Source organism: Branchiostoma floridae, chromosome 4 (assembly GCF_000003815.2).
Source record: "Branchiostoma floridae strain S238N-H82 chromosome 4, Bfl_VNyyK, whole genome shotgun sequence".
NCBI lineage: Eukaryota > Metazoa > Chordata > Leptocardii > Amphioxiformes > Branchiostomatidae > Branchiostoma > Branchiostoma floridae.
This window is the reverse complement of record NC_049982.1, coordinates 22853835-22866633: the sequence shown is the minus strand read 5'-3', so window position 1 is coordinate 22866633 and position 12799 is coordinate 22853835. Positions and strand designations below refer to the sequence as shown.

The following is a 12799-nucleotide window of genomic DNA, read 5'->3' as shown; positions in this document are numbered from 1 at the left end:
AATTTTCCCGGGGAGCATAACCCCGGACCCCCTAGGATGCGTCGCGCCTTTTTCGCTCCATGTGCTGAAAATTTTGTCTGCAAGATCATATCTCCCCCCCCCCCCCCATAGGAAATTTACTGTCGCCGTCTGTGTAGCGAGAACACTGCCCCTTGGGAAGCAAATATCAATGACGCAGCGGACATTGTCCCTGTCATTCACCCGGGTTCTGGGCACCTTTTCCTTCTCACAATGTCATTTATAATAGTCAGATATTTTCACCCATTGAGACACCCTGATCTAGCGTTGTACGAATAGGACTGCGCGTCAATCACTACAGGTATGCTTTGTAAACCCTCCTGAATTTACCGTTAAGCGTTACCAGGCCTCCTGAATTTACCGTTAAGCGTTACCGGGCCTCCTGAATTTACCGTTAAGCGTTATGACCCCCCCATGCAGACCCTCTATATTGGGTGTGTCGAGAACACCGAAATCCTCATAAATTCCCCTTGCATACTGCTGTACTATCTTATGAGCAGTTGAAATTAAATCCCCCACCACCACCCATACCCACCCACCCACACGTAAGAACCTAGGTCTACAACTACTTTGTATCTGTTTATATATAGCATATTACGACTATATGCATCGCTGATACATGCATACATGTCGGCATGAGCATCACTGTCTAGTTTGAGTGACGCAAGAAAAATTGCCGATGTTCCAGAAATTCCGAGGCGTCTGCTACGCTTCGCCCCCCTCCCACCCCGCCACACCGTGTCGTACCTTGGTTATCGTAGTTGAAAAATCTGTTCCGTGCAGCCGCTCGGTGACTCTTCACGTCTGGATTGGAGCTGCTGCTCTGTCCTTTCCTCCATCGCTTGCCTTTTCCGGCCTTTAGACGTTTAATTTTGGTCATATTTGTGAGCGTACGTGACCCAACTTTGGATCGAGTCAGCACATGCACATGTGCAACTTTGATTACCTGTAAACATAGCACACTATTCGTTACTTCTACAAATATAGTGCCAAAATGATTAGAAACAAAGAAAATTCAAAATCAAAATTGATATTAAAAATGAATCTACCAAATGGTTTTTCCACACAAATAACTTGGATTGATTTATTTCTTATTTGTGCAAACGTTTGAATTTTGGTGCGAATACACCGCCAGTGTTACGTTAGTTGAGGGATGGAGGAAGCAGAAACATGATCATGGCGTCTGTCAGCTGTAAACACGGAAGTTGGGGGATGATATTATTGATTACGCTTCACTTTTCTTCTCAAGGGTGAGGTCTTAATTTACTGACACATGAAATAATCCATTTTGAGCGCTAGTGATTTCAAAGAAGGGGCCACACAATATTATTCGGGAGTTATATATTGGAGGGGGGGGGGGGGGGGGGGGTTCTTAGGATCTGATCATCACCTGAAAGTGATAACTCCTCTTGAAGGCAATCAATAGTTTTATAACTTGACCCTAGAGAGTTAGATATTCACCTGTTTTACACTTGACATATTTCCTACAGGAACTCCTGTAGGTATTATGATATTGTCATCAAACCTCAGGGTTCAACTCTGAGAAAATCTACATGTTAACATTTAACGTTAACTTATGAAGCATATCAAGAAGTGAAGATAAATAAAGTTTACATGTAATGTTAACATTACTAAATTCCCATTGCAGAGGTGCTACTTCTTGTTACAAGGGCATAATTGAGGATGGTACAGACAATCCAGACTTTCCCGTGGTGAAGCAGTGTGACGTTCGGGAAAAGCGAGACAGCCCGCTCTCCACCTCCCTCAGTCCGACATCTTCGGTAGAACCGAATGTCACAGAACCATCACACACAACAGCAGCACCAGCTGTCCAGTCTACAACCAAGAAAGTGCCTACGTCACCCACCACTACAAACCAACCGACACCGCCTCTGTCTACAAGAGCGCCCGCTGACGCTCAGATGTGTCTTAGGTTTGCGGTCCAGAAAACTTCGGGTAGTCTAAAGTTTGGGAAAGCTGTAGAGTGGAAGGTTAAGTATGGGTGTGACACTGACAACCTGTGCCAAGGGAAGACTGGAACATTTGATCACAAGGTGTTGTGTTGTCTTTAATTGATTTTAAAGCTTTTAATAATACATCTTAGCATATTCATGTATGTACCTTCACTACTGGGGTATATACAACTGTCTTCACTTAATTGTCACTCCATGTAGGAAGTCAATGACCTGAGTTAGAGTGTGACCTCCAATAGCTACTGTCCAAGCAGAAGTTAGGCTCTGGATAGTTTTAGATCTTCTGTTTGCTTGCCAATGAAATGGTAGCCTGTGTTATATACCGATAAGCCGGGGTCAATAAGCTACTGTCCATATAGTAAGGTTTTTTAAGCACAACCAGGGAGTACTTACTTCCAATGTTTCAATGTCTATAATCAGACACCATCATCAGTAATAGGTCTGATTTACTATGGTGATTTGGTTGCTGCCTAGTATTACAATGAATACCTACATGTACCTCCGAGGAACAGGAAATTGTTCTTACTGGTAAAGGGGTTGTCAAACACTCAAATTAGCCTACACCACAAACTCCATAATTATTACTTCCAGGAGGTTTGTGTCCTGAGACTATTGTTTTTTGTGAAACTTGACATTCAAATGTTTAGGCATTGAACCTAAAGCTCATGTCTCTTAAATTTGGAATTTCCATATGACTAACTTCTGCCTTTTTGCTTCTTGGTTAGGTCACCTGGCACGGAGAGAGTGGTACCCTGTACTGTTGCAATAGCGATAATTGCAATTCACCAGTAGTGCAGTCTTGTTACAATGGAGAGATTGGTAAGACTTGCTGTACAGTCATTCTTTGTACAAGGTCATGTATATACAATGTATGTGTTAACTGTCTCAAATGAATCCAGTGATAACTATCAAGGGCTTCAATGTATAAAATGAAAGAAAATCATTTCTACAATCAAACTACAATGAAGTGACTATTTAAAAATGAAAGCATACTTTAGATAGATCTACTTTGTGCAGCATACCTATCGCTAAGGACTACCACTATACTCTTATGGCTGTGTAGCCCCTTTGTTGCCTAAGTTGCATTGTTTAGACATTTCAACCACAGGAATAGGGATAAAGAGTAGCAATGAGTGATAGCAAGAATGTTGTTTTTTTACTCTTTAGGTAAAAAGAGGCTTGTCCAGGCAACATGCCTAGCTGATTCCAAGTTCTGTGTGTCAAGCCTGGACCATGTGAATGGCACAGTTGTTGGGGGACAGTACAGCTGTAGTATGGTGGAATATAGAGATGTCTGTGTCCGAAACGGCTTCAGTGAACCTGGCTGCAAAAATGTAAGATCAAAATACATTTGTGACAGGTCAATGAAGGTTAAACATACAGGTAATAAGATAAGAGAATACATGATGTATGTCTTACCTTGATGAAACCAAACATTCAGTGATTGTAAGTACTGCATTTGTAACTCACTTAGAAATGTATGACCCTTTTCAAAGTCTTACGCTGTTCATTCACTCTTCTAGTACCTTCAGCATCTTTAATTTGCTAGCCGACAATAGTGGTTGATTGCATGGAAAGAATAAAATTAGATATCAAATTTATGCTCATGACCATACATATCAGTAAGCCTTGCATAAAATGGCAACTGTCATATTTCTTACTCCTAGGTTACTGGTCCAAGTGGTAAGCTGTCCACAGTGTGTTGCTGCAATACAAACAACTGTAACATCCCAATTAACATCACCAGTCCGGTCAGCCCCACCACACGCTCACCATCAGTCCATCCCAAACACCACGGGTCCCACAGCGTCAACTACGCCGTGCCCACTGCGGCAACCGTCATCATCATCCTGGTGATCCTGACGGCCGTGGGGGGGCTGTGTGTGTGGAAGAAGAAGAGAGAGACGGGGAGTGGTGCCTTGAGCTTTACCTACAGCAGGCTAGCTGCAGACGTGGCTGTGTAACTGTAAGGCTGGGATCTAAGCCTGGGATCCATTCCATTCCATCCTCAGGGACATCCAATGTCAAAACCGCCTGTCTGGATGTATCCTGCTTTCTCAACCGTCACCTTTAGTTCCTGACCGCCATGCTTATAGATATTGATTAGCTTACCCTTATGTATGCGAGATCCCTTTTGAAAACTGAAAGGCCTATTCTCTGATTGGCTGACAGCTGGTTTGCGGCGACGCCCACAAGAACTAAGAGTGACGGTTGGGAAAGCAGGGTACATCCAGACAGGTGGTTTCGCCATTAGATATCCCTGCGTAGGAGAATGCTTCATTCTAGCTTCAGTGCACTCCTCTGATCACTTCCCTCTACAGAATAGTCTGGAACTGGTTCATAGATGTTTGTATGACATTTACCAAGCAGGGTTTTCTATTTTTGTTGTTCTGAAAAACAGGCAAACTTTCCAAATCTTTGAATGTTGCCTACTGAAAACATTCAAAAGCTGCTATCAAGCCTGTAGCATCATTTGGGGCTGTCAAAGGATGTTTGCTCCACTAGTTTTCTGTATCAAAAGAAAGAGGTACTGAGTTTGTGTGGCCTTAATGACTACCTGTGTTAAGATGACAGACACTTGTATTAGTAGAGGTTCGGTTTTCTCTTTGGAGCTGACTTTGTATAAGCATGTAACTAGTATTGTAACGTTATACAATGAAGTAACCCTTTGTTGCTTTTTATGAAGGTTGTGTATAAATGGTTTTGTGTAGAACAAAAAAAGCTATTATAATAGCTAAGTGTAAAAATGACAATTGAACAATGTATATTATAGTAATGGTGAGGGTGTCGGTCAATAGTTTGTACAATGTTTGTGTTGTTTTTCTATCAGTTTTTTCTGTTAGTTTGGATTTGTATAGGTTTAGAGATGTCTGTTGTCCATACATGTACATTAGGATTGGGACTGTACTTTTGCATTCATACGAATAATCTCAGAAGAGAAAATGAGAAATGTAACATTACATGTTTTAGACAAATGAATTCTTCAGAATGATTTATAATTCAACAAATGCAATGTCAATCAATTAAATATTTCTTTAGTAGATTAATTGTATTCAACTGTGCAAAATTGAGTGCAATGGTATATGTCAGATTTAGTCCATTGAAAGGACGTAATCTTCTCAACAGCAGATGATAACACCAGTATGAAGTGAGCGTTTGTGTGCAACTAAGAAAAAATGCCTGAACTTATTCAATAATTGTATACCACTGAAGAGTGCAACTCTTTCTATTAAAGGAAGATGAAAGTTGATATGAAGCAGCTGTTTTGTTACTAAGTATTTTTTGTTATGCATATTGATTGATCACTCTGTCTACAACTTTGTACAACACAATAGAGGATACAAAGGTTGACTTCTGAAATATTTATGTGGTGTACCTGCACAGAAAGCAACAGGTAAACTTTGTAGCTGTCAAGGCAGCGATGTCATTGTTAGAAAATTTATGTTCCATTCATTGAGTTAGTCTTTTGAAATGCTTAGAATTGGGCTTTCTGTCCTAGGATATGACCATTATTACAATTTCATGTCGTGTACCAAGGGAAATGGAATCTAATATGTCTGACTGGATGGATGTTGGTATTTTAAGTCCAACTTTTCTTTCTATCCATCATATAGGTTTGAGTGAAACCATACAAACATGTCAACTGTCATCTGTTCATGCTGCTACCAGTTGCATTTATTGAGTGTTGCAGAGATTATGGTTTGGCAGAAATGTGAAGTGGAAAATTTCTGTCGTAAAGTTTAAGTATTTACCAAATGTACTGGTAGAGGACATGATTGAGGTCTCTACCAACAGACTCTGGTACTAATCTCCATGGCACAGTCTGCCAGATTGCAATCTCTACCCTAACATCTAATTACACATGTATATTAAGTAGGAAAAACATGTTCTGGTGTATTGATATTTCTTATGGAGTTGAAAGTATTCTTTATTTTCATCATTTATTTATCCAAGGTTTGGAGTAAAAAATGTATTGCACAGATTGTTGTCTTTGTTCTTTGTAACTCGAAAATATTGCCTTTCTAGTTTATGTTAGATTCTTCATAAGTTTCTTCATCTCATATCGGATTTAACAGTTAACAGTGTTAAGTTGATATCTTGAAGATTTCCTTTTAACTGATGTACAGTCCAACGTTTCTTCCCATGAGAAACTGACAAATGAAAAATGATTATCTATTGTTGAATGATGCCAACTGCATCCTCTATTGTGCCTGTAACTACACAGTATTGCACTCTGTTTCTATGGTTACCCATCCCCAAGGGAACACTGCACATTTTGTCTGAAGCCTCATAAATGTCATAAGTTACTGGGATACCAAATCATAAACACTGATGAGTCATTTTGCTTTCGAATAGTCTTTTTATCACCTATTATCTATTCTTCTCTTGGCTGTTCAGAATGTACTGGTTAATATACCGGTTCCGACCGTTACAGAGCAATGTGGAAATGGGGAAAGGACTAGAAGCATTTAGAGGAACTCCATTTTTGTAGAGGACAGCAGTGATTCAGGTAGGTAACAATTTGAATTTCATCTGCAAAGACGTGTATTTGTAGTATGTGCTTTCAGAGAAATCTTGGAGAGTTGCCTTCCTATAATATACATGTTGTACATGTAATAATTATGATGTTAAAAGGAGTACTTTTGGTATTTGTTGAATAGGTGTGGTCTTCAGGATTTTGCTGTTTTCCCCTTGTCTGCTATAATCTACAAAATGTTTAGAGAAAATTTACTGATAAAAATTCGAAAGTGCACATCCATGTAACATTACATGTTGTAGCTGTAACATTATGTATCATAGTTACAGGTGATCCTTGTTGGAAGTAATACCGCCTTGAGGATACACATGAAAATCTCTTTTAGAAGCGATTTATGTGTTGCATGCATATTCTTTTGCATCCAAATAACGTGCCCACACAGCAACTCTACTTCTGTGGAGCAAAACTCTAGCACCAAATGAACCAGAGGAACGCCAGCAATTTTGGACAAATCAAAGGTAAACTTTCAGTTAAGGGTATTCCCATGGCCTTTTGGAGTCCATTCCCATTGCCTATTCCCCAATCAAACTCTGATATCCATTTTACACATGGTAGAGAGAGGAAAGTTGTACAAAGTCTGCCTTCCCATGGACACAACATCTAGTCAATAATACCAAAAATCAAACTATGATTTCTCAATCTTGTGTTTGCTAGCTGAGCTAAATGGCCATTCAACGCAACCACACTAATAGTATACACTAATATTTATCTAGATATGTTGCAAAATCAATATCAGTGCACCATACATCTATTGAACATAGCGACATATGGATATGTTTGTGTACATGTCTGAATATTATGTATCAATTATGTGATAATACGTTGATTTATTATTTATTGAATCCATTATGGAGCTTTAATTATTGAAAGGTCTTGGTTGGTGTTTAGAAAGTGACTGTCACATACTGCATTGTACTTTGATGCGCAAAATTGTGTGCTGTACTTTCAATATGTTTTTTTTTTTAGATTCTTTATTACAAACTGCAGTAGCTGTACTATGGCGGGGGTGAGACAGGACCCGGTTGGTGCGGAGAGAAGCATGGCGCGGATTTCCTCCCCCACCCCGTCTGGCCTGAGTGTGGGGTCGTACTACAGTATCAACGGGTATGATAAACAAACAAGTTCATTCTCACATCAAATCAGTTGTGCTGTTGGAAGGGTATAGGTACAGATGTGTATAAGATTTTCCGACTTCACCCCCATAACCCATACTACAGTAAATGCTTTACAATTTTCTAGACACACAGGCAAAAATAGCATTAAAACCCCAACTAATGGAATAAATCTGAACATTCCTCTGAAATGGGTACATTCCTCAGTGAATCAAAAGAGAGGAGGAACGTACCGATACCTGAGGAATGTATGTGGATTGTGCATTTGAGGGTTGAGGAATGCACTCTTCTTCTAGAGGAATGTAACGTTACCCATTTCTTAGGAATTGTCAAGATTTGATTGGTTGGAGTGAGTAATGACGAGATATGGTAACAATGCTTTGTGTATGATAGAAAACACACAGTCAGGCAGACTACAGTACAGGGTATTATATTGGATTTCCCAGACATTATGTTCCAATGAACACAACAGCGTACATGATTGTGTAGCTGGTGTGCTTGCCAGCTAACCTTACACTATGCATGTGGAATGAAGCTCAGAATATTAGTTCACAACTAAGTAACTGCAGCATACTTAAGTCTAAACCCATTCTGTACTCTTGCTTCCACTAGTACTGGTACTGGAGAAACCCTCCTGGAGATGGTGCAGACAGCCAAGCAAGAACCAGCACAAAGACCAGGTATTACTCCAAATATGATTCAATTATTGCAGTTAACGGCACTGAACTTTAATCCAACACATTCCAGCAAATTCCAAACTGAACCATGAATAAACAAGCGGGCTTTAGCGCATTCTGGAAACTGTTTAGTGCATTGTTTACTATGTTTCCCCGGCCATTGCTTTGACACATGCATAATGATCTGCCACTTTCTGTTGTGTCGCGAGAAAATAACATTTCAAAGACAGTGTAACTGATTGCAAGTCCTTTGGGATTCTATTCCCAGTGGAACTTTAATCCAACACAATAATATAACAAGGCTGTTTATCTACGGATTTCATATTTACACCGACAAATTTGTATCAATCGGCAGGCACTTATTCAAGGTTAAATTGGCAAATCAGCATGTCGGTAAACTGGTGATAGCTGCGATCAAAACACGGCCCAAAAATACATCAACCAGCGGCAAATCCGTTCTGCTGTTCCACTACACAGTTATGACGTTCTATGCAACTTTTCATCCGTTGTTTGGTTAGCAAATGGTGGCAAAATACGTTGTTTGTGAATGGTTCCCAAAAAATATACCCGCAAAACACAGTACAAACTCCCTACAATACGTCCCCCATGTGGGGCTGTTGGTATCGCCAGTGAGATCCGTCTTACTGGCCTTTGGATGTGATCACTTTCGAAAGTAGGGGTGAAGGAGCGTGCTGAAATATGATTCAAAATGGCGCGTGTTCGGATTTCCACTGAATTTGCGTAACAAAGCCTGGCCCTGTACTTTAAAGAGGGACACTTCAAGTCATGTTGGTTGTGTTGGATGGACAGTTTATTAATATTTCGCTATATTTACTGTGATGATTAATGTGTAATGTGAGGACGAAGAGTTGGGTTGCTTGAAATTACAATCGCTGCCCTCCTCCCACGGCTTGATTATCAGCATGGAAACATACCGGAAGATTGATTAACTTGTCGCTGCAACATGCGATCTTTGTGAGCTCAAACTTACAAGGTTTTAAGTCGTATACCTTACTGGTTTTGTAAAGCACTCAAAATAATTTGCATACCGGAGCTAGTTTTTGACTGACAGATGGGTTCTGAAAAGTGTTGGATTAAAGTTGCGTTGGATTAAAGTTCAGTGCCGTTAGGTTGACATACAAGCCAAATGATATCTGAATGCTGTTGCTGCTTTGATATCAATGCTCATTTGGACTCAAGTTGGACTTTTATAGTATCAGAATTTACCATAAGGTTACAAAACATCATCCGACATGCTTTATCCATTTGCCTTCATTATTTGATTGTATTTACCCTTGTTCATTTTTGCAATGTAATGTTCTATGTAATAACTATGTGCTCTTAATATCAGCTATTAGCTGCCTAGTGTCCACACTGTATTGACCCTGTTGCAATTCGAATAAATTTATTAAAAGTCCTTCATGGCCTTTAGAATTACACAAGTCAGATATGATGTAAAGATACCAAAAACTGTAGTAATGTCAAATTCAGCACTAAGGCCTCCATCAGAAAATGTTTTGTTTTGATATTCAGAAATTCTGGAAAGGATTTACTCTATATTGGAAGAAACGAATGGCAGAGCCATGTACAAGGGAGACCGTAAGGGAAACACGGCCCTTCACCATGCGGTGTACGATGACTGCCTCCCCATACTCACCGTCATGCTGAAGTACACCACCAGCCCGGCATTCACCACCAGGAACAATAAAGGCATGTCTCCTCTGGACCAGGCATGCAGGGATGGACAGGTCAGCTCACCTGTTTGTTTGTTTGTTTGTTTACTCCTTTATGCATAATTTGAAAACCACCTTTATGCATAACACTCCAGTCTGTATCACCCATGTCATACTAGCCTGGGTACCATCCTCTGTAGTACTAGTGACTGCTGGCTAAAACTTTTCACTTTTGTGGTTAACAAGCAAAAATATTGAGTCAACGGTCACTACTGAGGATGGTATCCAGGCTAGTGTCTTACCCTACTATAGGGGTTTTGATCCACTCACACTGGGATGGGCCTCTACTCTTTTCAATAAGTGTATTGGGTCCTCTAATGTACTCAAGATCTGACTCCTAAACACAGAGCCCCTAGCTTTATGTGCCATCTGAAAGGACATCCCTATCAGGGACTCATTTTCACCTGAGTCGACTGAGAAAATGTACGTTAAGTGGCGTTCCCAAGGGAACAACATTAGAGCGAGCTAAGGATTCAAACCCTAACCATAGTTGCACTTTGCATCTACCATCTGAACTACATTGTATGTATTTTGTCATGTGGGGAATAATTTTGCAAGTGTTCTGCAAAGAAAAAAAATCCTAGCTTTCTCCTTGGTGCTGAATTTCTGGTGGTTATCCATTCAAGTTTGTTTTTCCTTCCCTTCAATTTTTGGACGTGCAAAACAGCCATCAGTGTTGTTTTTGCTGGAATAAAGAGCATATTTATACTGTATCGTGTCATGGGCCATAAGAACCACAAGTGTACCATGCCATCTGTAGGAATGAAATTCAATGTGGGTGGAAGGACACACAGACAGAAGTAACTCCCCGCGGCAATGTACGACGGGCCTGAGAAGCGCGATTAAATCAGGCTAATCACAAACAATGTCTATGGGAATAGTCCAACTGGTCCATAGGGATGGTCCGAGTTGGCCAGGAGGGTGGTCCAGATTGACCAGATTTTCGATGGGCCGAGTCGGTAATGGTCCGAGTCGTCCTGATTCCGGATGGGTAGATAGATGGACGAATAGAAACAAAGCCAGCTTGAGTGTGGTGTGTTTGTGTTGTATTAAAAGCCACAATAATCAAGTTGCAACCTTATTTAATATCATAAGACTATTAAAGTAAGTGTTGTTGATTTCTTATGTAGGTGAAAGCTCTAGTTGCAATCCTGGAAAGTTTGGCGGATCCAGCGTATTTGCTGAATAAAGCAGACAAGAGTGGCAAGACCCCACTACACTATGCTGCCAGACAGGGTAAGACCATTAAATCAGGATTAGATGAATACTCATAAACTAAATTCTTTCTGATACCCTCATAAGAGGCCTTTTCAATAACAAACACCTGACATTTGAAGTGTACATACCTTGGGTATTACTGTTGCTGCATTTGTAGATCTGTTTAGAAGGAATTTTTTTATGTGGCAGTCATAGGTTAAAGTTTTGTAAGTATCAAATGAAATGGCCAAAACTCTTCTGTGCTTTTTTTTATAAGGGAGATAAAATCCTTTCCACCTTTTGGTGTGTAGCCTGGGCAGTGTCCATAGCCATTTCTATAAGCCCTTGAGCCACACAGTAGCAAACTTCATGTACATGTAAATCCACTGATAGTGGGGTGTGTTCAACTCCAATCATCATCATCAGTACATTGGCTGTAATGCAGGTGACTTTAAGTGTCTTCCAGTTCCAATTTTTACTTGCAAGGTGAGAAATATGCTTTGAGATTTCCCATACACTTTCTCATAAGTGCTGTGTGCTAAGCAGGGGAACTAGTCTGTACCATTTCTTTGATGTGAATCGTTCCATACTCAAGGTTGTGTTATCAGGTCAGCTCGATGCAGTCGGTATACTGTTCTCCTACGGTGTGGATGCCACGATGACTGGGGATGGGGAGTGGCACAGGACTCCGCTGCACAAGGCTGCTAGGAAGGGGAACTCTGCCATCGCTGACCTGCTGTTGAACCGGTGTCCCAGTCTACTGGACATGCAGGATGATAAGGGCTACACTGCACTGCACGTAGCAGCAAGAGATGGGCATACAGACTTTGTTAAGGTAATACAATTTTTATCAAATACTGTACTTTGAAATCAATGTCCATCGATACCCAGATACCTTTTTTTTTTCTACATAGTGGATATAGCCTACCCTACAGATAGCCTACCCAGTATACCAAGACAAGGGTATGAAATATACAAACAGCTCAAGGGTATCCAAAAGTACAGTCAAGGGCCACACCAACCTAACTTGTTGGTTTATGGACCAAGTCTTGCATGCTTTATTTTTTTTCTATTTGACAAATAAGAAAATGATACATATCATTTTGGGCACAATTTTGGGTCGAGCTGAAAACAATAGAAATGACAAAACCATAATTACAGATTGATGATGTGAAATTCAGGTTAGTATTTATTCTAGTCTTATATTTTTAGCATTCTGGGAGCTATTTAACTACAATATGTACCCACCGTTCCTTTCACATTTTCCCCTGTGAGTTAATTGAACTGTTGTTGATACTACAGTCTCTGTTGAATGGTGGTGCAAATGTGGAGCTGAGGACAGCAGCTGATTGTACAGCCCTGCAGCTGGCTGTCAGAAAAGGGGAGGATGCCCGACAGAAGATCATCGAAATGTTGTCCTGGTAAGTAGATTGACCCCATGACTGCTTTTTATCCATACAAGTGGCGATCAATACGTTCTTAGCCACACCAAGCAATACAAGGTGCACAACTTAAATTTGGGTCGTGATAATAAATGTATGAATGTCTACCA

At 40.4% G+C, this 12799-nt stretch overlaps 3 protein-coding genes across 6 annotated transcripts in view; 2 read left to right on the top strand and 1 right to left on the bottom strand.

Moving 5' to 3' along the window:
• Positions 1-966, bottom strand: part of LOC118413858 (RRP12-like protein) — a 31797-nt gene extending 30831 nt beyond the window's left edge. For all 4 annotated transcript variants that reach the window (XM_035817439.1, XM_035817442.1, XM_035817441.1 and 1 more), the window contains exon 1: positions 766-966. In XM_035817439.1, the coding sequence (XP_035673332.1) occupies positions 766-898 (133 nt within the window). In that variant the 5' untranslated portion in view covers positions 899-966. The remainder of the gene's footprint in view (positions 1-765) is intronic.
• Positions 967-1148: 182 nt separating this feature from the next.
• LOC118414942 lies at positions 1149-4620 on the top strand. Its single transcript, XM_035819281.1, has 6 exons — positions 1149-1268; positions 1667-2072; positions 2717-2810; positions 3159-3325; positions 3659-3989; positions 4270-4620. Exons 1-5 carry the CDS (start codon positions 1189-1191, stop codon positions 3953-3955), a joined length of 1044 nt encoding a protein of 347 aa, XP_035675174.1. The 5' UTR covers positions 1149-1188; the 3' UTR covers positions 3956-3989; positions 4270-4620.
• Positions 4621-7503: 2883 nt separating this feature from the next.
• LOC118414776 (short transient receptor potential channel 3-like) overlaps positions 7504-12799 on the top strand; it is a 26054-nt gene continuing 20758 nt past the window's right edge. Inside the window, exons 1-6 of the mRNA XM_035819011.1 lie at positions 7504-7632; positions 8253-8320; positions 9851-10065; positions 11181-11286; positions 11856-12082; positions 12550-12668. Coding sequence (XP_035674904.1) covers positions 7526-7632; positions 8253-8320; positions 9851-10065; positions 11181-11286; positions 11856-12082; positions 12550-12668 — 842 coding nt within the window. The 5' untranslated portion in view covers positions 7504-7525. The remainder of the gene's footprint in view (positions 7633-8252; positions 8321-9850; positions 10066-11180; positions 11287-11855; positions 12083-12549; positions 12669-12799) is intronic.